Here is a 25,481-nt window from a genome sequence, read left to right on the forward strand (position 1 = left end):
ACATGGCTATATGCAAATCAGTCTGACCCTGTGCCTCATGGGAACAGTCCAGCCCGAACTGCCAAGTCATGTCTTCCCTGGACCGGAAACAAGCTTCCAAGGACTGGTTTCTGGCATTCCAGCCGTCTTCAGCCCGGCTAGCTTGAATCCAGTGGCAAAGTGAGCAAGGGACTCACGTCTGAGCATACCCTGCCACACTTATGGCGGCCAAAAGCGGTACAACAGTGGCCACGATCAGGGTGGTTTCAATGTTGTGATTGCTGCAGAATTCTGACTGGGAGGTGTCAAGAAGAATTATAAATATGATACATTTTCTTGGGATCCTGGAGTATGCAGTAGATATAGAGCATTGGTTGGTGTGGGTGTTGTTGATTTCCATGAGTGCCTCAGGCCCATCAATAATCTTTTACTTCAGTTGGGTAACAGTTACTCCCTTAGGACAGTAGTTAAGATTTACTTTAGTGCCTTTATTCTCCAAAAGGAGGAACAGGCAGCATTCAAAGACTTCCTCTAGGCTATGGTACTTCGCTACAAACTTAGGTAGAGAATGCCACAGTAAATAAAGTAAAAATGTATATGTTCAGCCACTGATCTATCTTCAAAGAAAAATAGGGTTGTTGTTAAAAGTGGATGAAAAATTGAAGTTTAAAACGATTATACAGAAAAAACCAAGGAGCATGCACGTTCTGCGTTTGAGGTAGGATCTTAATCAAGTTCGTAATGGTGAATGCATAATGGAAACATCCTTTATAATGCTGTTGTAACCACACAGTGCCTTTACCACGCTGCATTTACAGCACAAATCTTTACCACGCATATGCCTTTAGCATCATGGTAAGTGTAGTGAAGCTAAGTATATGTGTGTGCATTTGTGTGTATATATGGTTATAGGGGAGAGGAGTTGGCCTAACGGCTAGGGCGGTCGACCTCGAATATGGGAAACTGGGGTTGAGTCTCGGCAATGACGCTGAACATCCTGTGATTCTGGGCTAGTCACTTAATCTCCCCGTGCCTCACAAAAATGAATGTGTCCTCCGGTAACGCAACTGGTGCTATGTAAAGCGCTCTAATACCCATACCTCCGGGTCAAGTTTGCGCTATATAAAAGTCCATATAATAAAAATAAAAAAAGGTTGATAAGGGTATTAGGGTTTAGGTGTGGATAAAGTTATAGGGTTGTAAAGGATTGTTTAGGGTTTAGGGATTTGTACGGGTATAGGGTGGTAAGGGTATTTTTAGTGTTTAGGGGTGTTTAAAGGTATTGTGTTGTAAAGTGTATTTTTTGGTTAAGGGGTGGGGGATGGAGTGGTAAGGATATTTTAGGGTTATGGGGTAGGTAAAGATGTAACGTAGTAAGGGTTTTATTAGGTTTAGGGATAATATGGGGTATATGGTGGTAAAGGTATTTTTAGGGGTTGGTAGAGGTAAAGGGTGGTAAGGGTATTTTAGGATTATGGGGTTGGTAAAGGCATAGGGTGATCAGGGTTTTTTAGGGTTTAAGAGCGGGTAGGGGTATAGGGTGGTAAGGGTATTTATAGGGTTTAAGTCTAGGTAAGGGTATTGGGTGTTAGGATGGTTTAGGGTTTGAGGTTGGGTAAGGATATTGTGTGATAAGGATATTGCTTTGGTGGGCAGGGGCATAGGGTGGTATGGTGGCATGAAGGCAGACTTTGAGTGGTTGGACAGGACTGGTGGAAACCAGCCCAGTACAGCACTCTTTAATCTGTAGCCTTCTAGTCTTTCTATTCGGATTTTTAATTTACACATCCCTTGCATAATATTCCTTCACTAAAATGAATGTATTTTTATCGTGTGCATTTTAATTTTGCTTACTTTCCCATGATCTTCACCAGCACTCCAAAAATTGATTATTACTGTAGTAATATAGCTTTTGATTACAAATATGAATTCGAATTTTATGAGTGTTCGTTTCAAAAGCGGCAGACCGATCCAGGAGCAACCCCGTCACTGAGTCATCTTTGTGCATTAAAGCTTGAACCAATTCTGTACTTCTAGAGCTCTAAAGCCCACTTGCCTATGGACTGAGCGAATTGTTATCATCCAGCTATTTGGTTAACTGAATCACCATAATTTTCTCTGTGATTTTCCCTAAAAATGGCAGTAATGTATTCGGCCTATAATTAGCAGGATCATTTCTATACAAGTTGTGTTTCTTTTAGCAAAGGCGTTGTCTTTCCTGTTTTCCATGCTAGTGGAATATTACCAGATTTCAAAGAATTATTAACTAATGTTTGATATGGCCGGACTACAAACATATAACACACTTGGTTGACACGGATCTTCAGGGGAGCCTGATTTTACTGATAAGAACAAGCTATGTAAACAGTTGCTGTCCAGCGTGGAAACGTGTTATTACATTGCACTGGTTCTGACCATAACTCTCTGTTGTTCATGATCATTTCTGGCTGCCATGTTAGAGAAACTCATAGATGCTCTGGATTTTGGTAGTAAAGGAACCTACCAAATAGTCACAAAATTACAAATCCATTTATAGAGTAGACACTAGATGATTAGGTGATTTAAAGGATGGTAGTGCTTGACATTGCTTCTTGGATTGAATTGAGGCCAGATTAATTTAATATTCAGTAAACCTTATTTTAACACATCTGATGACCTGTTTATAGGGCTTCAACAGCTGTTTATAATGGGTGCAGCTTTCTTCTTCCTGCCAAATACATCACTTTCTTTCTACTTTTCTGTGAGAAGATTTAAGCTCTTTCAAAGCAGGGGCGAACCAATCATTAGTTAGATCTGATTGGGGCAGTTTACTGAAATTGTCTAAAGGAGGTTGATTCAAGAAGTGGAGCGGGTTTGTTTGTATTATGTCCAGAAAATCTGGGATTCAGTTAGGTGAAATGTTAATCTTTGATGTGGGAACTTGTGATTGGTCCCCACTGCATCACAATTACAATGACTGGAAGTTCACCACTAGCTCAATAAGGTCTTGTGCTGTTCTTCTTTGAAAACCCCAAATTCAGAAAGAAAATTGATGCGATCACAAGACTTGAGGCTGGATATCCCAGATGTCTCTGTCACCTGTCTTTTTCTCTGTACTGCTACCCTGACACATATGCAGCTTTCTTGAGGTGTGATGGCATGCAGTGGTATAACCTAACATTATTAAACCCAGAAGGAAGTTCAGTAAACAAATGTAGAGGTCTCGGAACAGAAGTTTCTTATGCAAGCACTTTCCAAGCACTTTAACACCTGACACTATAGTTCTATATGGCTGCATTATCATCTTTCTGTAAGATAATTTCCCTTCCCAAGATAGAAGTAGTGTGTTATCAGTTCATTTTTAATTGAACTTAAGCACTTTCTGCTCTTCAAAAAGAGAATCAAGTGGCCGCACAGGCTGAAATAGTGTCAGTCAAATTAATCTTTAATTGGTTAATAAAAACCATGAAAGATACAAACACACAATAAAAACCCTTCATGGCATATAGAAAATAGCAGCAAAAGATAAACTGCCTTAAAGACAGGTTTGATCTTAACATTGTAAAAACACAAAAATTGTTAAAAATACAATGTTTAAGATAACACCATGAAAATGACCACATATTAAAAATGCCGATTGCCCTCTGCTTTTTTTTTCTTTTTCTTTTTTTCCGTCTAACAGCAGTTATTAAAAACTTGGCAACATTAAAACAAACAAATTCATTATTTAACATTTCTAAAAAAATTAAAATCAGGCCTGGCCTGAGTAACTGCTTTTCTTTGAGTAAGGAAAGAATACATTGTCTATGAGGGACACGATAAAAGTCACAAAACAGGACAAAATTAAAAGTATCCTGATCAGAGAAGTTATCACAGATGCATGGGGCTAAATTATCGGCCTTGTTCCAACCAATAGGGTCCGCTAGAAACCAATGCAATTGGTTCAGCCTAAAGTGAGTCAACATAAAACGATCCTGAGGGGGGTTGGTGACAAAGTTTGGGTATGCATGCAATAAAGATGAACTTGATCTAGTATCTTTAGTCCTGACCTGGTATTTTCCAGTTAGTAAGACTTAAGGACTGCTCAGACTATGGGTGTCCTTAAGTCCATTCACAATAGACTGTTAAACCCTTGATTTTCTTCTAAACCTTCCCTATTTCCAGCCATGACAGCTTTAGTAGTTAGATCATAATATGAGATTTTCAGGTAGAATAATATCACTGCCTGCTTTTGGAAGCTTTTTAACAGAATTGTTTTAGGGTGTATGCCCAAAACTGTTGCAAACCCTCCAGTACATTAATCGTTAGAAAACGTATATTGTATTTACTGAAGACATTTAACAATTCAGTAAAGTGTTTCTGAATCTGTAACTTAGTTTAGAAATGGGCTATGAATCGCTACCTAGAAGGTGTGTATTGTGGGCATCTCTTCCAAATTGTGGTGTATTGTGGTTACAAACATTTGCTCAGTTACCGACTCCCAAGTTGAGGTGTTAACTGATTTGCAAAGGAGTAGTGGTCTCCTTTGGACTCCATCCCCATTGTGAATGTTGAAAAAGGTTTCAGGGAGAGTAGGTTTCACAGGATCATTACCAACTCTCATTGAAACGTTAAAAAAAAATTCAAATGCAGTTCTGTTTTGTTAGAAATGGGATCTCCGGTTGGCTAAGGCTTGCGCCAAAGCCAGGCAGAAAGCACTACTCTAGTCAGGGCAAGGGAGTTACAGCCAAAGATAACCCCTGCTCACCCTCTAGGTAACGTGACACGAGCAGTAAGGCTGATCCCGGAGGCAATGTAAGTTAAGTATTTGCGCACGCACCCACCAGCAACAACATCCCAGGCCCCACACAAAAGGAACTCCACACAAGGGTATATATAAAAATAGCCTTTGTATTATACCAAACACATTAGATAATAAACACAAATTTACACTGTGCCGCCGGCACAGGCGGAATTTACATGGGATTATATACATGAGACAGTGCCACATGGGCCACCGTCAGAATCAGCACTTAGTAGAAATAGCACTTAGAACATAGAATAATTGTAGTACCAAAGAACAAGTGTAGAACACAACCAGTAACCACTATTAACAGGTAGGTACACTCTACGCAACCCTAACCACCTTAGGCATAGATCACGCAGGGACACAACCTCACTAGTATAACTATATTAGGTAAAACAACCTCCTAAGCATAAACATACATACATTTAGAGGTATAGGCATAAAGGCATTGCATATTATGCGTAGATCATATCAGGCAAGTAATGCCATTTGCGCAAAAGATCACAGAACTGACCCCAGGCCAACTTGGCCTCCCAGGGGCTGAAACGCCCTGTGTCCAGCAAAGTCAGGGCAGGCTGCGCAGGCAGCACACAGAAGGGTGCGCAACGGTTCAGGCCTAAACTAAGCAGCTGCCCACTTAGTGCTGGGCAGCTGTGGAACTGATCCTGGCACCAGCGTGCCTCCTGGATCTCCTCTGGGGATCTGACTAATAACTCTGCCCGGTGGGGCCTCATGGGCTCTAAACCGCAATGTGCCCTCTGAGCCTTCTAGGCTCTAGAAATAATTGGGGCTGAGATTGAAGGGGAGCGGCCTGCTGCCTTCCGGGGCCGCTCCACTAGCAGAAGAAATTCCCCCGGGATCGTTGGAGCCTCGACAGGCTCTAAATAAACAAAATGCCCCCGTGCAGGTGGAGCCTCTCAGGCTCTAAACAAATGTCCTCGCACTGGAGTCCCGCTCTGGGGACTCGCAAGACAATGGCCCTCGTGGGCTCTGAATACTACTGTGCCTCTCTCAGGCATGAAACAAATGCCCCCATCCTTGGAGCGGCCAGCAACGGCGGGCCCGCTCAGAACGGGAGCCGGGTTGGGACCGGCTCCACTGTCACACTCGCGGAGCCCCCACCAGCCCTCCTTTACCTACCGGGCGGTTCTCGGGGGACTCCGGTCCTTTCTTCTTCGGGCAGCGCGGGGCTCTCTTCCAACACCGTAGCCCCGCCTGCACCTTCAGCCGCTCTATTCTCCTCGCGGGGCACTAGTGGCAGTCCGGGGCTCTCCCATACTCTCGGGAGCCCTGGGAGATGACGATGCAATCCTCTTCCAGGAGCGCGGGGTGGGCTCCCGTTCACTTCCTATTGTGACTTCTGCACTTCCGGGTCGCCGCGGTGGTTCAACGCGGGGTGGGCACCCGTCAGGGGTCAAAAATAGATTACTAATGAGCGGGGTGGCACCGCGAGAATGCACGAGTCTCTGGCGGGGTGGGCACCCGTCAGGGGTCAAAAATAAAGGGCAAATGCGCGGGGTAGGCACCCGCCCGAAAATGAAGACAAGGGGGGATCCCTTGAGAAAGGGGACTGCAGCTCCGGGCTGCAGATGAAAAGCACAGCGCTCCTCGAAAGCAGAAACAAAGCGCTGCCCAGGCGCTTCAGCAACCAAAGCCACAAATCCAGGCAAAGTCCAGCAAAAGTCTTTGTAGGAGGTGGGGTGTGCAAAGGCTGGGCCCAGGGGCCAGCTCACAGGGCCCTCCAGGCAGGGAGGCTGTCCCCAGTGGCGGTCCTCCTGGCGCCCAGCAGCAGAATACCCCCCCTCAAGGTAGGATCAGGAAAGAGAACATGTTGCAAGGGGTCACAGCCCCTTTTTATAAACCTAAATCCTTTGTCTAGGCTGCAGGGTTAAGGGGAAAAGCCAGTTGCAGCTGGTTTTGGAGCACTCTGTTGTGCTCAGCCCCTCTTCCCATTCACTGGACAGGCTAGGGTCATCAGTCGCACCACAGGGGGCGGAGCCAGCATTGTGAGGGGAAAGCCCAGCCCTATTCAGGACCCAGGTGCAGCTCCTCCCTGCCATCAATATGCAGATCTCCCCATTCACCACCGGGGCAGACCAATCCTGACTCCTGGAGCCAGGCACACCAGCCAGCTCCAGCCAATCACAAGCCAGACAGGGAATTCACATTTACAACACAGACATGCCAACTTCTAGAAGTGGCCCTTCCACACTAGACACATGAACGCCGCACACATCATCGCGCAGCATTCATTCTCACAAGTCCGCACATACCAAACTCAAGCCTGCACTCCCCACACACCAGGAACTACCATGGACACATACATTCCCCATGCATTCCTATGGGAGGGCAGGCCAATCTCACAACATGCACTCAGAGAGCGCACACACTTTACACAGGGACGCAGTGGTAAAGTGCGCAGAAGCCAAAAACAACTAACACCAGGTCACCTATCAAACCAAAAAGTTTAGGGGTGAACCTGCCAGAAGGGCCAAGTCCAACATGTTTCCTCTACGGAACATGGACCACATAAGAAATGTCAATATTTAAAGATTTATATACATGGTGGTCTGCTGACCCTTGCAGGCCACCATCCTTATGATTGTGGCAAATCACAGGGGGCGACTTGCTACCTCCCTAATGAATATTTGGGCAGGTCGTTCGGCAATACACTGAGATGCATTGTTTGGTGAACCAACCTATTTGTAGGTAGGTCAGTTTGCATAATCATGTTCTATTCACAAAAAGTCAGCACACAATCTGAGACCAGTTTTTGCAACTGGAATATTGGTATATCAACCCCTATATGTGCATTTGTCCTTCTCAATAGGAGTTTTCTTTAGGGCTGTATATTAAAACTTCAATGTTTATATTGCCAGCAAGAAGTGAATGCTTTTCATAATCCATAAATTCTCTATGACTCTTCAGCTCGATTTAGAAGAATTGCTGATAACAGTAAGCTCAACAGCTATCAAGTAGTTATAGGCAATTGCATAGTGCACACATCACAGACTGCAGTGTGTTTCGGTTTCTGGTGATGTTATATGTATTGTGTTCTGATCTTATTCTCTTGTATGTCTTATTCGCTAAGCTGTAACTGTATGATTTTGGTGTTTGGGTGATAGAGGGGTGAAGCTGAAAGTCTTTGCCTATTGCTTGCACATCTTCTAAGTCATAACATATGCTCATTGGTTTGTGGTTGGATAGTTGTGAATGGTATTTCTTGGTGCAGTGTCCTGTTAGGTGTTGTGAAAGTTCACAATGTAGAGTACCTGGGTTGTGATCGATATATGTTAAGGATTTCTATCCAGTGTGTTCAATTGGATGTTAGTGTGTGGTGTTGCTGTTTTGAACGATAGTATCTAGATTTTATGGTCTCTCTATACTGTGTTGGATGTTTGCAAGGTGGTTTGTCTGATGTGTTCTTTAGAAGTTATATGTGCTTGTTGCCGCCGGTGATGTAGCATTCATTGGCATTGAGTTTCTTGCATGCTCATGGGCATCCTCATAACGCAATCCCAGCCACAATGGAGACAACGCACTGGCTGTTTACACTAAGAGGGCCTAGTCATAGTCGTACGACGAGTCATTTGGAAGATGTCATGAGCAGAAGCAATGCAGCTGGATAAAGGCAGTGATATTGGCAATTGCTATATGTTTACACCAAATGAGCAAGATTAAAAACTGAAATAGCAATGAAAGTTGTTGACACGGGTACAACCAATGCAACCTTTCAAAGGACCCAATTTCACCTACTTCTATTGGGCTCAGAGACCCCATTTTGAGAAGAGGCTTATTGTCCTACACCTATTTTGTATTCCCTAAAGCACTAACAGTAGGACAATATACTATAATATAGTGGGTTAATGTTAAAAACCAAAAAGAACAAGCTGGACCAGGCCTCCCCCAAGTCCCCCTCCTGTCCTGAGTACAAGATTTAATTTAGATTCCAGAGACCCTTATTATGTCATGGGTAAATTAGTTGATGGTATCCTGACTCTCCTGTAGTTCCAGGCATTTCACGTTCTCTTTTAGTAGGGGGTGGCATTTCAGGGTGAAGTAAAAGGCAATCGGTGTTGTGATGGCGGGGACTTACTGTGCTTCCATTGGTTTGGCTAGAAAGCCAGCATGATAGAGATTTGGTAGAAGGTTCAATTATTTAATTATAGCCCAGCTTTCCTCTGGAAATTGTAAACTAGAGTGGTGAGAGTGGAACTGTTGGGTAGAATCCAGCATATCACTTGCATATTATTCCTTCACTAGAATTAATGTATTTTTGGTTTTGCTTACTTACCCTATGATCTTTCACCAGAACTCCAAAAACTGATTACTATTGTAGTAATATAGCTTTCGATTACAAATATGAATTTGAGTTTCTGTTGTGCGCTAATGTCATGCCCCTTTGCCAGCATTGCACATGCACGCTTGTCCATCGGTGGCTGGAGTGTGATTAGGGATTGTTATTGCGTTCTTATCTAACCTTGTGCTTGCTGATGGTAGACTGTGTGCTCTTGTAACTGTAATATATTTGTGTGTTGCTTTTACTAACATTAGGTCCTGCTTATACTCCTCTGTTGCAAGCCTTTGTGACCCACGTCATATCCCTTTCTCTTGTTTGCAGGAAGCTTATCATGGTAAACGAGCTCCATGGCCCTGATGGGCCTCATCCCTCTAAGTCGGATAGCAGTAGCGCAAGCAGTAGTGATGGCTCTAAGGAAAGCTCCAGATGCTCTACTCCTATATTAGATGCTGAGCGCCATGAGCGGCTACGGGACAAAATGCGCCGCCGGATGGAAGCTGGAGACAAATGGTTCTCCCTAGAATTCTTCCCACCACGCACTACAAGCGGAAGTGTCAACTTGATCTCCAGGTGTGCATATGTGGGGGCAGTGAGTGGAGTTCAATGTGTCACGGGGAGGCCCACAATAGTGTGTTGGGGGGGTGGATTGGCATATAGAGCAATGTCTTACAAACGGGCATCATGTACGTAGGGAAACAGGACATTTAATAGTACAAGGGGGATGAAGTGTAGTTGCATGCCTCATACGGAGGTACAACTTTTAAAGTGATAGGGATGTGGTGCAATACCTAATGGAGAAGTACAAGGTACGTTACAATGGAGAACGAGGCTGAATGATTCCTATAGAGCCACCATTCATTCAGTGATGGCAAAGTTTTCTGGAGTTGGACCATATGTTGGGGAGATCGGCTTGTAGAGTCATCAGTTATCTTAAGATGAATACAATGTATAGGAAGTCATGCTTTAAAGCTTCATTGAGATGCACCTGGTATAGAGGCAAGGAAAGTGTCTGAATGTTTTACAGAATACCACATGATGTAAAAGGAGTAGATGTGGTGTTATATATATATAACGCATATTGTCAGAGAGAGCGCCAGATGTTTGAGTTATAAAAAGGGGATTTGGGGCGACTCTTCGTGCTTCTTGCTAAACCTCTGTTGAAGGAGGACTGCATTTATGTCTCCTGGAGGATCCAGATTGAAGATTGGGGTAGGGTTAGATTTGAGGCATGCGGGGTGCTGGGGAGAAACTAGATGAAGTGGGGCGAAGTTGTCTGGATCATTGTGTCATAAAGAGTTTAATCACTTTCCTTGGTCTCTGGAAGTTATTGTAAATTTGTTTTGATGATGCTCTTGTAGAGACAGAATGTGTTAGTGTTGTGTGTCTTCAGTGTGCTTTTACTCTACAAATGACTGAATAAAAAAGAGGGATGTTTGCCTTGTGTTCTAGGTTTGATCGAATGGGAGCTGGTGGGCCTCTCTTCATCGATGTAACATGGCACCCAGCCGGAGACCCTGCTTCCGACAAAGAAACCTCCTCAATGATTATCGCCAATACCGCTGTGAACTTCTGTGGCCTAGAAACCGTTCTACACATGACATGTGTCAATCACAGTCAGAGTGAAATCACAAAACATCTGGAGAAGGCGAAGCGCTTGGGATTGAAGAACATAATGGCACTCAGAGGAGGTGAGAAATGTTCACAAGGTTCATGCCGCCTCTACGTTCTTTTTAACAATGTGATGATACACAATTCCTTGTCCCGTAGGGACTAAATGTCTGCACCTCCAACTTGGAAAGGGATGATCTTCACTCTACACAAGGAAGAATTTGCTTGCACCCACACATAGGCAACATTTACCTGCATTTCCACATTGCAAATAAATTGTGCCTGCTCCTCCCATGGAGAATGTATTACCTGCAGCTTCACATGTTTCCAAGATCTGCACAGGGATTCGGGTTTCTTCTAGCAGTACTAGGGTAAATAACAGTATGCACAAGTATTACATATAGTACAAGTCGACAGGCAACTTAAGTAGGTATGATAGAAATGACCAGTCGACTGCAAACCCCTAAAGGACTAATAACAGGAATTTTGGATTATAAGAGATAAAACTGTTGATAAAGGTTTGCAGTCATTGAATATTATCCTGCAGTTCAAGAATATGAGATAAAATATACCAAGCCAGGAACATGCAATACATAATATTTGGGAAGCACACTTTGGCATTATAGCAGCTATGACGGAAGGTGCAACCCTCTGTGTGATAATTTTTGTATATAAGATTGTTTGATTACTGTAACAACAAAGGTGGACCACACTTATTGAAAACAATATACAATACCCGCATGAGGATGAAAATGTCACCTGAGGTGGTAGTATGCCAGAATGCTACTCTGGATATTACTCAAGCTCTGTTAGGCAAACAGACCAGCTTACACATTCAGGTCAGGTGGTTGGAGTGGCTGATAACGGATAAACAAGATTACTAATCTCCTTGGTTATTTATGGAACAAAAGAGTTTAACTGAATTCAGGATTCAGAAGCTGGTGGGTGGCCGTGGAAAAACACTACCAGGTGTTGTCTAATGGACTGCTACCCTACAGGCGGAAATCTGGGGCTACAAAACTAAAAGGGCAAATGCAGTCATTCCCCATTTGGCACTGAAACCTTCCAGAAATGTGAAAAGCACTGCTGCCCCAAGTTGTGCCCAGCTGGCACAGGACACAAGCAGAAACTCTCCTGTAATAGGAATGGGTACAAGGAAGTTTTAGGAACTTTGGAGACAAGGCCAGATTTGCAGGGGAGTGCAGTTATGGTTCAGCTTAAAACTGGTCCTGGAGCAAAACACTTGTCAGATCAAAGATTTGCTATAATTCAGAGATGAAATTGCAGTGAAAATGCAATTTCCGATTTTATCGCACCACAAGATGTGGTGGAGGACTTACAGACCATATGTTGTTAACCATAAACCCTTGCAAATATCTGAAGATGTCGCCAAGCTATGCTGAAAAAATGATTCACAGTAATTCTGTGCTCCAGTGACTCCAGGAATGGCGTCACCTGATAGCGGAAGTATTGATTCTTGATAATACGGAAGAAATTAACTGAAACATCACATAAAAGAGAAATGCCATGTATCGGCAAACATGCAGTCATTCATTTGCATCAACACGTTGGAAAGAGGTATTGTGCACCATCACGAATGAAACAAACCACCTGCTGCTCACATAAGAAAACAAGCATTTGCAATGCTATAGGGCTGGCATTCAAGCGAGTTTGAGCGATTGGCATTGTAAATGACAATGCCTTTTATTTATGTTTTGGGTTTTAAAACATAAATAAAAGGCATTGTAATTTAGAATATTAATAGCGTAAACTCTCACAAATGCGAGACCAATTGCATTGCAATAAAGGGCCTTCTCGACCGCTTGTTAGATTGTAAGTATCAGAGGAAGAGGCCGGCCTGCGACATCTTCAAAGTAGTGATAAATACTGCAGTGAAGAAGATGTGCAAGTGTTGTAAATTTCACAGACACAAAGTGTGATGTGAAAGTTGCATATGATGCGAGCTATAAACACTAATAAAGCGCTTCAACACCTTTTGCTCTGTGATTACACTGCTGTGGCACAGGAGGAAGAGCAGGGGGGCTATTTCCTGCCCTCTCCCTGATTTGAATGTGCAGTGTGGCATTGTGTAATGTCATTGCTATCCTTGGCCTAAACCAAAACACTCCAGCTGCAGTAGGGCCCTGGCTTCACCTCCTGGTGCAGGGTGGCTGTGCTTTATTGCAGGCATGGAGAGAGGGAGGGATGGTCTCGGCTGCAGCTCTGGCCTCGTACAGTGCCCCTGTTATTACTAGTGAACGAGAGGCGCTGAGGTGGTGGTATTGATGGTATTGGTATTGGTGGTGGTGGTATTGGTGATAGTATTGGTGGTTGTGGTGGTATTGATGGTGGTATTGGTATAGGTGGTATTTGCGGTGCTGGTGGTGGTATTGGTGGTGATGGTGTTGGTGGTGGTATTGCTGGTGGTGGTATTGCTGGTGGTAGTCTTGCTGGTGGTAGTATTGCTGGTGGTGGTATTATTGGTGGTGGTAGTATTGGCGGTATTGGTGATGGTATTGGCAGTGGTCTTGGGGGTGGTGGTATTGGTATTAGTGGTGGTGGACGTGGCGGTGTTGGTATTGGTGATGGTATTGGTGGTGATATTGGTGAAATTGGTGGTGGTATTGGTGATGGTGGTATTGGTATTGGTGGTGGCGGTTTTATTGTGTTGGTGGTATTGGAGGTGGTTGTATTGGTGGTGGTATTGGTGGTGGTATTGGCGGTGGTATTGGTGGTGGTAGTGGTATTGGTTGTGCTATTCGTGGTGGTGGTATTTGTGGTGGTGGGATTGGTGAAGGTGGTATTGGTATTGGTTGTACTGGTGGTGGTTGTATTGGTGGTAGTATTGGTGGTGGTGATGGTATTGGTGGTGGTGGTGGGATTGCTGGTGATAGTTCTGGTGGTGGGATTGGTGGTGGGATTGGTGGTGTTGTTAATAAAACAGGCTTTTGAAAACAACCTGTCAGGTGGTTTTAGTGCTGATGACATGTAACACAGATGTGCTGATGTCAGCTTCAGCCCATTAGCACACGATTATGTGCTACCTGGAATTCACATGATTTAATTTGCTAATCATTTCTAAATCCATTTTAGTTGGGATGGGGGGGGGGGTTTGAAACAGATACGAGATAGTGCCGGGTTAAAGTGATTGAAAGCAGCCGCCCATGTTACAGTCGGCCGTGCTGCATAAAAAAACACAAGCGGTTTCCGCTGTAGCAGTGCATGGCCTACCTGAAGTTAGAGAGACTCAATAAAGTAAATAGTGCTTACAGACTTAAAATAGCAGGTCCCCTGTTACAACTGAAGTAAAGGGGCCAGTAGCCATGGGAGGTTACAAATGAAAACAAGGCCATACTAAGGAGGGATTAACAAGCCTATTAACGAATCCAAATGCAGTATTCATGAAAGACAACAACATAAGCCAATGGAAAATATGGGAAGAGAGTGGGCGCTGCTTCTCTCCCATACTCTACTACAGCAGTCTCGCAGAGTGAGCATTGCATGCGCGCTGCCGCTAGGCTCAAACTAAAAATTACCTGCACGAACGAAGTAAAAATATCCTTTACCTGTGCATTACAGAAAATCTAACTGAATGAGCACACAGGAAAGGAATGACATGCACGCAAGAATTCCTTGTGTAGGAATAATCAGCACCTCTACAAGGTAAGAAATGACCTGCACCGCAGGTGGAAAGGCATTTAAGGAAGCATGATTACATTCACCATCATGCTGTGATAAGATGATCAGCACCCTCCTTAAGAGAAGGAATGGCATGCAGCGTTATGCCTTTTAAACTCCTACACTGATAAACAAGTCTCTAATACATGGTGGCATGAATTTAAAAAAATACAGGAAGGGAACGGAAATAGTTGCGCAAAGCAATACATTTTTTATGCAGTTGTACTAAATTCACTGGAATATACTTAGTGCCTGTAATTCAAACCACAAAGTCAGGAAATAAACTTTAAGGGATTCCATTAATTCTCACCCTCATGATCGTGTGCGAAAATGAGCATTAAATACAAAGCTGGTAAAGTTGCAGTCTCCTTGCTTGTGACCTTGTTGCTGTCTGGTGATAGACAATAAGCTCTTATGACTAGATTCACAAATATCTTTTCATAGGTTTGACTTTCTGTTTACTTGTCTGTGACCTCAGAATTTCCGAATATAAATCACACCTACTCAAGGAGAGACTTGTGAATGAACCCCAATATGTAGCTTTGTTTTTTATTTTTTTTGGTTCTGAGCTTAAAATGGCTGTGGGTGGGGCATTTTTAACACCAGTGATCTATAAGCATAGGCCATTAGAGCTCTCTGTTTAAGTTTATGCATAAACTAATACACGTAGTACAGGGTGTTCTTTTCAGCTCTGTGGATAGGGTTCATGCAGGCAGCTTGGTCCGCATTGCCAGAATGAACCTTTTGTGCATATTCCATTAGACATATTCAGAGGTGGATTTTTTATGATGCCCCCCGCCCATCATGCTCTCTGAGCCATGGTACTTTGTGTTGGTTGTAGAACATCCACTGTAGCCCTGAGACTACTGTTACAAAGTACTAGCAAGGAGAAGAAAGAAGGGATCAAGGAAACGGAATGAAGAAGCAGCCTCGTGAATGGTAAGGTTTCCCCCTGTACCGCTGAACCACACCTGCTGACATAACCGTTACACTTTACATCTTGGCAATATTAGGCGTCTGTATGGTCATGCACCCCTTTACTACTTCAGTGAAGAGACAAAGACACGTATAAACGATACCAACAGGATTTTAGCTGTGCTTAGCAATCACTAGCGTCTCTGAAGTCAGAGCAGTGGAAAAACAAAAAAATGTTTTCACTGCTACGATGTACGAATTTCGGGGGAAAATGCGAATGGCTTTCTTTGGAGGCGTACGAACAGGGCCGTCTTTAGCGCTGGTGGCACCCTGTGCGACAGTGTCTGTTGGCATCCCCCCAATGACCACCTCTAGCACAAATTCCCTCACTAGCACTAACAGTGCCCATCAAATCTCTACAACCACAGCCTCTCAGATTCATTTAGTTTTATAGCGCCACTCATACCAGCGTAAGGTGTTGCAGAACTTTACATCACACACACATTGCATAGAGACAATGTGTGTAATTCAGTGTATAATAAATGTTACATCAAACTGGACTACAAGGTGTAGTGTAGGAGTGACAGGGAATACATGGCTTGGCAGTTCGGGCTGGACTGTTCCCATAAGGCACAGGGTCAAGACTGATTTGCATATGGCTATGTCTGAACTGCGATGGCTTGGTGAGCAAAATAACGATGGATTAAACCCAGATCTGTGACTGGGGGTGAATGTTTTGCCATTAAGCAACATTCCGTCCATCATCTTGCGTGTTTTGCTGTTCACCCTATGTGGGAAGGGTATGCCCAGACGTGGGTCCCGTGCTCACTACGCCACTGGAGTCAAGCTATCCTGGCTGATGAAGGCTGATAGCCAGAAACCGGTCCTAGGATGCTTGATTCCGGTCCAGGGAAGACATGGCTTGGCAGTTCTGGCTGGACTGTTCCCATAAGGCACAGCACGAAGACTAATTTGCATATGGCCATGTCTGAACTGGGGTGGCTTGGTGAGCAAAATAACAATGGATTAAACCCAGATCTGTGACTGGGGGTGAATGTTTTGCCATTGTGCAACATTCCGTCCATCATCTTGTGTGTTTTGGTGTAGGAGTGACGTATCATCAATACCGGTAGGCAATATAGTTTAAGAGTCCTTATTCTGGAAAAGCACAAATTCTGAATTTGAAATGTAATATCATTGTTACGGGTTCCCTTTCATAAAAAGAATTGTTTTCAACCCAAATGAACCCTTTTCACAAGATTAGGAAGATAAAAGACTGGGCAAAAATACATGTAGCTCTAATATATACCTTGCAGTTTACACAGAGCTCTTTGCTGACAGTTAATAGCTCAATGTTTTATATTAGGATTTTGACTTATAAATGACAAGTTACAAAAGAAACTCACTTACAGCAGCAGTAACACACTGATCTATTGACATTATATGCGCTTTATCTGCATAATATACGTTCTTAGCAGCAAGCATTTTAACCCTCTGCGCTACTTCGTATGAGTCAAAACTTCCCCAAGACAAACCTCCGGTCTCTTTCCAGAAAGAGGAATAATCACCAGAGTTAGCTTGACATTTTAATTGATGCCTGATACTTGCTTAAGGTCAGGAAAGGGGCAGCAGTCGCTTTTAAAATGAGAAACTACTTGCAAAACTGACGCCCCCACCCCAAGTCCACGTCCGGTGCGGTGGCACCGATCGCATCGCCCTAGAGCCGGCCATGCTTACGAATTTCGAGAAAAAATGCAAATGACTTTCTTTGGAGGCGATACACAAAGTGGTTGGTCTCATCATGTATTAGCAAAGGTAAAACTGACGGAATGTCCTCTCCAGGGTGCATGCCCCCCGGTTTAAATGTTTATGCTGTAGTAACAGTACCTCATTGTTGGGAAGTGTCTTAATCTGTGGCTAGACTCTACCACTAGAGCAATGAATCTCAATTTTCGCCATGGTTGGAGTCTCTCATCAGAAGTTAGTGATTTGCTGATAGGAATTCGGTCAGAAGTCTGAGTATTTCTATGCCCCCTCCACATCAGTCTTACAGCTGGAAATTCCAAGTATTTTGAGCCGACTTTATAGGCGGTATGGAGCTTTCCAACACAAACCAGAGCATTGTTTAGTTTATGCAGAGGTTTGATCAGCGGGCCAATACTAATACATCTTATTAGGGGAATATGTCAGCCTTAAGGAACTGAAAGTTGAATGGATGATATAGATGCTGTACCATGTCACTTACAAGGTTGCTCTGTCAAGACGTAGAAGGGCACTAGATGTGCTTAGTGAAACCTGTCTACGCATCAGGGCTGTGATAGGTGTGTGTATTGTTCTGTCTCCTAGGAAGCCCCTGAACTAAAATAGTGTAAGAATTAAAAAGACTCTTGTCTTACTTATCCAATTGATTTTTAAAGTGGGTGTTTCTCTGAAGCTGTGGATAGACTAGAGGTAGCAGTTAAGTGGTGTGATGTGATGGGTAATTTTCTTGAGCTTTCTGTCATTGGTAGATCCCATTGGCGAGAAGTGGGAGGAAGAAGAAGGGGGATTCAATTATGCCATTGACCTTGTGAAGCATATCCGCTGCGAGTTTGATGACTACTTTGACATCTGTGTTGCTGGTAAGAGAAACGTTCCAGCGGCGGTGACGCCACAGTGAGTAGCTGAAGCTCCGACGGAAAAATATTGCCCTACACTAAGGGCATGCTTCACTAATACATTCGGATTTTGTCCACTGTTCCTCTAGGTTACCCTAAAGGCCACCCTGAGGCTGGAAGCTACGAAGAGGACCTGCTTCACCTGAAGGAGAAGGTGGACGCCGGAGCTGACTTTGTGATCACTCAGCTCTTCTTTAGGTCTGAAACATTCCTAAAGTTCCTGATGGATTGCCGCGCTATTGGCATCACCTGCCCCATTCTACCTGGAATCTTCCCCATACAAGTGAGTCCCAGGAAATACGGGACTGTATGTTACAGTCACTTGTTGAATAGCTAATTAGAACGGTTGGAGGCTTGGTTGTAGGTTAGAATAAAACGTGCAAAGTGGGTGGGTTGTCCGGCGAAACGTTGTAATTGAAAATGTCAGATGGAAGAAATTGTACAACATTGTCCCATCATGGAGGCAGACAAATCGTTTTCTATGTAAAGGATCTCATTGCACAACTTGTGGTGTCTACATTTGGAACCAGGACACCCAGGTTCAAATCTGGGCTTCCTCTCTAAATTCACTGTCTGAGCTTCTGCATATGCCTTAATCTCTATGTACCTAAGTTCCCATGCCTATCAAAAATTGAGAAAACTAAAAAACAGGTTAAAACAAATATTTTAATCATCTTCTTTTGGTCAGGGATACCACTCTCTGCGACAGCTGGTGAAACTTTCCAAACTTGAAGTACCCAACGAGATCAAGGAGGTGATTGAGCCAATTAAAGACAATGATGCTGCCATTCGAAACTACGGGATAGACCTAGCTGTGAGTATGTGCCGGGAGATACTGGATAGTGGGCTCGTACACGGACTTCATTTTTACACCCTCAACCGAGAAGTGGCAACAATGGATGTTCTGCGACGCCTCGGCCTTTGGAAGGAGGATCCAAGGTGAGCAGGAACCTGCAACAGAGTTGGGTCCACAAGGTCTATGCCCACGGGGAAAGAATAGAGTGAGTTGCCTTGCTTGAAATATTCCTTCCCTGGTGGGCAAACCATCTCCAGCGGCCAGCCTATAGCTTTCTCTACTTTTTAATGTAATACTTTAACATTTTAAAACAAAAAATACACCGATAGCTTAAAAGAGACCATAAACTAACTGTTAACATAAATGAAATAAAACAATTGAAAGTAAACAATTTAAAGTAATTGAAAAGAATAACTATTATGATGAATACCAAAACATTGACAATATGCAAATTCCACTTCTAATGCTCTATCTTCCACAGGCGGCCGCTGCCCTGGGCAGTCAGTGCACACCCTAAGAGGAGGGTTGAAGACGTGCGCCCCATCTTCTGGGCCTCTAGACCAAAGAGTTATATTTACCGCACACAGGAATGGGACGAGTTCCCCAACGGACGCTGGTAGGTGTGCCCTTCCTCACAAGCTCCTTCTGATGTCTGCATAATGTGTTTGTTTATTAAAATCTAGTTACCTAGCTTGAATCTTTGAAAGGATTTTGAGCAATCAGGTTGAAAATGTTATTAGGTAACCCTGAGCTAGTTCTAAGGCGTAATCTGCAGTACCTTTCCAGAAAGACGCACTCTTGTCTTGGCAGAGCCTCGAGTCAAATGCCTTCGCATGCCGCGTGTCTTGTGCCAGGGATCAGTCTGTTCCCAGCTGGGTGTGTCTTTTCGAGTAACTTCCTTATATGATGGCTTCTCTTTTTAAAGCACCAGCCCACATGGCTCTAGGCCAGTAATGCAAATTTAGTTATTTTTGTAGAAGGTTGCAGGCAGGTCGATATTTTAATGACCAAGAAACTTTTAATATGAAGGTAACATTCTGCTGGTTATACCTTGCTTAACAATTTATGATTTTAATGAGCATCCCTGTTTATACTCCAGTTAAATCAGATAAAATGTGATGGGTTATTTTAGTAATTAGACATCAAACTTCATGGTTCAATGATGGGTTATCTGGAGATTCTAAATGTATGTAAATAACATTAACACCCCGAATAACCTCTGGTTTTATGGGTTTTAGCCTGAAGGAGCAATAGTATCGCCGTGACACCAAGGAAACATGAATTTCTCTTGGCACAAATCTGTAGGGGGATTCTACATGCAAAATGTGGTTTAGAGGTTTTCCTAATATTTCCAAACAAGTGAATGTGTTGGAGTGCTGGTATTTTATGGGTGTGCGCCATAAGTAAAATGTTCTGGAGTATTCAGTCTAGCCTTGCAAAGTGTAAGAGTGGATGTAGTGACCCAGTGTCATTCAGGATCTTACCTGGGACAACAGCGGTTCATGAACCTTCACACTGATCAACTTTCAAAGCTCACACTATTAAGTCCCAGACTGTCTTCAGAGAAGAAGGACACAAACCGCTTGAAGAAGTCATTAAAAATCTCACCTCTTATTAGTGATATTTTTATATTGCTAACCAACCTGGACAGCAGCGGCGTAAGGAACAGAGGGCGGAATCCCTGGGATACAATTCATGAGGTGGCCGGTTCAGTCAGAGAATAACGACTCCTATTTGAAATCTGTAAGCATGAGTAATGACCTCCTTCTTAGTGACTTAAAACATCTCTTGTGGACTTTTTAATTCTCACTGGAAGGGAGAATGTACCAGGAAAGTTCAATTGTAACTTCTAATGACACGTCTTGAAAGCTGACCAATAATAAGCATCTTTCCTGTGACAGTGCTTATTTCAGGAATATTGATGTAGCTGTACGCCGGGTGCTTTTGATTAAGCCCCAACCTGATAAATATACACTTCTAATTTTCTCACATACCATTGACTTTGAGAGAATGTGAAATTTAAATACAAGACGTCTGTATGTTGCTCTTTGACCTCTGTTTAATGTGTCAGTTAAGTTGTTTTTACCAGTCTGACATACAATCTGCATTCTTTCAGCAAGCTTGTTAAAACTATCCTTGGCTCAAATACAACCAACAACAGGACACTTACCAGAGTGTTATACATTTGCCACCATTGCATTGCACTCTTCACTCCCAAAGTTGGCTAGGATCAATAAGTAAGCTCGGTTTTACTCTTAGAAAGACCGAAAGAACAATTTGCTTTTTTTATGCCACCGGCCTTTTTCAGTTTCGTTAGTTTTCCTGCGGGTTTCTCACACCCACTCTTTTGACTCCTGTCTGCAGAGGCTCACCATTGGTTACATTTATCAGCATCTCCTGCCTCCGCCACAGTGCCATTCATTGCAAACATGGGGTGTTACCATCCATGAGTAAAAGACAATTGAGATTTTAGTAATCATTGCATGCACTCCACAATCCTGTGGGAAATGTAAGTTTTATCAACTATCTTACCACCAAGACAAAATCAGGGGAATTGCTTTAGCTCTGCACTGAAACGGTCAGCCGTAGTGACCCCCTTCTCATTCTGCTCTGCTTTTAGGCTCAATTTGTACAGGAGAATTTTTGTGTGCCAGCTCGGAATGGAGTTGCAAAGAGATCTTAATTCCTCAAAGAAGCCACAGAGGATGTTAAAACTTAACAACGTGCTGTGTTCGCCGGCTACTTTTCAGTGAATTTCAGACTAACATAAGTTTAGTTTCTGTTAACCTTTTAGCCTTCCAAGGCCCTCTCTACGCCCTGACAAATAAAGTGAGAGGGGCGTAACATCTTCCTGTTATGTACAGGAGTGTCTGATATCTTTTGTTTGTGCCTTTTACTGCTATAACATTGCAGGTAGCTATAGCAAACGTTTACCAGGCAACAGATGAGTCCTTGGAAAGTCACTGCACCCAAACCATCCATATTTTTTCCATTATATCAAAGCAAAGACGAGATTAGTAATAAGATATCATTTTGGGGAATAATTTATTTACATATCAGATGCTAACCAGTAGCGAAAACAAAATACTCAACAGTTGTATTTAACATAATTTTAAAAATTGAAAAGTCTCCCAAAAACATTTTCTGCATATTTAGAGCTGATGCGGTTGGGAAACCAACCCGATTTGAATTAAACAAATATTTAATTAACATGTTGTGGTCTAACCCCACTAGTCAGAGTAGCACTCAGTTTTTTTTATGTTGCAGTGCTTTATTTCTATTGCCTGAAACGGCTACTCGTAAGGACACAGTCTCCTTTTCCCTCCTCACTCAGGGATGTCCCTCCCGCGTCTCGCCAGTCTTCTTTGCTCTCTTCCTCTGTAAGGCCAGGTGTCCGGAGTAATGCGGCCCTCTAATAAATAATAGAATGGGGTCAAAGGGATGCAGGAAAACCACTAGCGTTATCCTCTCTGTTTGTGCCCGTCGCAGTGCCTGTACATCCAGTGGAGTGGTGCTCGCTAGTTAACCCGTGCTCTTAGACCCCCAATCTCCCTTCACCAGCCCAGCACCTAAAAACCGCTCACTGTACCCCTGGTACTTTCCTCAGGCCACGACCCTCCAGGGTCATGGCGTCAAACGCTATGTCATGGGAACGCTAGGTTTGACAGCAGGGTAGCGGTCATCTAGTTCTCTGCACCTCTGGGCCTCCTCTCATGGGCTCTGCACAGTCTTGGTTCCCATCACTGTTGACTTTGTCCTTTTCCTCACTGTGACATAGCACATAGGCCTTCCGGTTAGTTCTTCTTCCCGACTCCAAGCTCCTGGATCCACACCTATGCTCTTAGGGTCCCCATTCCTCCTTTACCAGCACCACTGGCGTCGACCACATGACGTTGGCAAACGTCTGGTGCACCTCTATGCTCTCCCACTGGGGATGCAGCGACTGCCATCTTGGATTCATCGGGTGTGGTAGACGTCCAATTACACATGTACCAAGATCTATTCAGGTAGCAAGTGTTTTCTATTCAGGAAGTATTCCATACTCCTTCTATTTTGTTGCCTTGCTCAATAATGACTTGAGGAGTGTGCTTTAGTGGAAACCTCTCTTCGACTTGGATTTCATGCTACCAGGTTGCCTGAAAAACTATCCTTGCCACCTGCTTCCACTCATTCTCTTCATGTTGTCTCTGTTTATGTTTAAATCACCATAGATTCAGGAAGTCACAAACATGGAGGCGTCGACAGCACTAAAGAAAATAAGTCTTCAGTGTCTGTTAAGAATTTTTGTGTTGAGTTACAAAATGTTGTGTGTAACAAAAGTCAATCTATAGCTATTACGTGTACTCGTCAATGTATGACCCAGATATTGCTCATGGTTCCAGGATAATGTAAATAGCCCTGGAGTTCATAGTTGACATTCACTTATACCCTAGCTTAGTAAAGTTGTAATTTACAATTTGCACTCAAGTTACAACTTCACGCAGAACATGAAATGTCAGGATCACCATATCTTTGAATGACCCTTACTGCCCATTTGCTCGTATTGCTCCTAAAGCCTCTTAATTCCACAAGCCTAGATTTGCCTCCATCCGATACATGAGGCATTGTTATTCCATAACTTCCATTTTGTTGAAAATGGCAAATTCTTGCTACCCAATTGGACCTAACCAAACACAGATTTATCAAGTTATCCTATTAGCCTTGTATAGACGTTGCCATTTTTTCTCTCCATCAGGGGTAACTCATCTTCACCAGCCTTTGGAGAATTGAGAGATTATTACCTGTTCTATCTAAAGAGCAAATCTGCCCGGGAAGAGCTCCTGAAGATGTGGGGTGAAGAGTTGATGAGCGAAGAAAGCGTGTATGAGGTGTTTACAAGCTATATTTCTGGTGAACCAAACCGCAGCGGACATAAGGTTAGTCCTAGTGTGTGTGCGCAGAGTTTCTGTGTATTTCAGAGGGAGGCAGAACTCAAAGAGAAGTGAAATATGGTCACCATTCTGGGCCATTCAGAGGAGCATAAGTGGAGAATCTGGAACTCAGCAGGACATGTGTGGAGGTATAATAAGGATTTATGGGAGACTTGTCAATGTGAAACAAAGCTTGTCCACATTGGCATTCAGGAATGCACAACTGCCCATATGCAGGAACTTTACTGGTGCTGCTAGATTTGTCCTGCCTGTTCTATTGAACCCTCTTTCTCCTGCCATGTTTGTGTGTTGTGCATTTGTTTCCACATTACTTTGCTCCATTTTGCCCATGCTGTTCTGCTGTCCTGCGCCATCCTGCCTATGAGGTTGTGCTTCATCTTACTGCGTTGTGCCAGCACCAATCTACCCTGTTGCACCTGCACTCACTGTCCTTCCTCATCACACCCAAGCAAACCTGCTCCTTTACATCTGCACCATCCAAAGGTTGCACCGTCATGTCTTGTAGCATCCTTTTGTAGCCAAGCATCCTACCTTTATTCAGAACTCTTCTGTTTCTTCAGGTAACATGCCTTCCTTGGAACGATGACCCTCTAGCTCCCGAGACAAACCTAATGAAAGAAGAGCTGCAGAAAGTGAACAGAAGGGGAATTCTAACCATCAATTCCCAGCCCAACATGAATACCAGACCTTCCTCTGATCCTGTGGTGGGCTGGGGGCCTAGTGGTGGCTATGTTTTTCAAAAGGTATGTGAAGAAGTCCCACTTTTAATCCATCTTGGACCCTTTTAGCTCCACTGCTCTTGTATCTGTCTCATTCTGACTAATATCACCTGTAGTTGTCCCTTCCTTGTCCTTCCTGTCTCCTGACACTTATACCCATCTGCATTCCTCCTACCAGCTCGGTGCTACAAGTCTGTACCTCATGCAGTATTCATTGTGGGCCCTTCTGTGTCCCTGCTCTGTACCGATGTTCATCTCCTACACGTGTGCCTTCTTGTTCTTTCTAGCATTTACCCATATACTACCCCATGCCCTATTCTTGTTCTCCTGCTTTCTCTCTTCCTCCTGCATTTATCTGCTGTGAGTCCCTCACCTCTGTCTTGAATGAAGTGACATCTTAATATTCTGTTTCTTCCATCCACTTTCCCCCAGGCGTATCTAGAATTCTTCACATCCAGTGAGAATGTGTCAGCCCTGCTCAAAGTGCTAAAGAAGTATGAGCCACGTGTAAATTACCACATTGTCAACGTGCAGGTATGAAGACATAGAAACCAGTGCTTTGCATGGGATTGCTGTCTACTGGTAGGGTCCATAAGTCAGGGCATTCTTTTCCCAGAGATGCACTTTGTGGCACTTTGTACTTACTGCTTCTTCATTTTGTAATTATTGTTAGTGTTAGGCATGAGGTGAAATGAACTAGTCAGCGAACTATTATTTTTGCCGTGAATTGAACACCTTCAGTGTTTCTTTATTGAATTCGCTCACTGTCTTACCCTCAGGGAAAGAACATCACCAATGCAGCCGAGCTTCAGCCCAATGCCGTAACCTGGGGCATTTTCCCTGGCCGAGAGATCATCCAGCCCACAGTGGTGGATCCTGTCAGCTTCATGTATTGGAAGGTAAGCAGATCCTCAAACTGTGCTGCTCTTAAATGCCCAAGACCTGTGATGTAGGAAGATCATGCAGCTGGGACTCTCGTGCTTCCAGAAAGTATGAGATGGGGGATGCAACAGCTTTAGGAAATTCCATGACATATGATGTATGAACATCGTGCAGCTGCGGTGGGACGCCTAACCGCTTCAGGAGATCGCAGGAACTGAGAGATAGGAAAACCCTGCAGCTGGGGTAATGTA

General features: G+C 43.7%; 1 protein-coding gene across 3 annotated transcripts in view; it reads left to right on the forward strand.

Moving 5' to 3' along the window:
- MTHFR (methylenetetrahydrofolate reductase) overlaps positions 1-25,481 on the forward strand; it is a 79,640-nt gene that overhangs the window by 44,614 nt on the left and 9,545 nt on the right. For all 3 annotated transcript variants that reach the window (XM_078642211.1, XM_078642210.1, XM_078642209.1), the window contains exons 2-11: positions 9,366-9,614; positions 10,494-10,732; positions 17,756-17,866; positions 17,992-18,185; positions 18,591-18,841; positions 19,180-19,314; positions 23,434-23,614; positions 24,190-24,372; positions 24,781-24,882; positions 25,128-25,247. In XM_078642211.1, the coding sequence (XP_078498337.1) occupies positions 9,376-9,614; positions 10,494-10,732; positions 17,756-17,866; positions 17,992-18,185; positions 18,591-18,841; positions 19,180-19,314; positions 23,434-23,614; positions 24,190-24,372; positions 24,781-24,882; positions 25,128-25,247 (1,755 nt within the window). In that variant the 5' untranslated portion in view covers positions 9,366-9,375. The remainder of the gene's footprint in view (positions 1-9,365; positions 9,615-10,493; positions 10,733-17,755; positions 17,867-17,991; positions 18,186-18,590; positions 18,842-19,179; positions 19,315-23,433; positions 23,615-24,189; positions 24,373-24,780; positions 24,883-25,127; positions 25,248-25,481) is intronic.

The sequence above is a fragment of the Lissotriton helveticus genome, chromosome 5_1 (genome assembly GCF_964261635.1).
Source record: "Lissotriton helveticus chromosome 5_1, aLisHel1.1, whole genome shotgun sequence".
Taxonomy (NCBI): domain Eukaryota; kingdom Metazoa; phylum Chordata; class Amphibia; order Caudata; family Salamandridae; genus Lissotriton; species Lissotriton helveticus.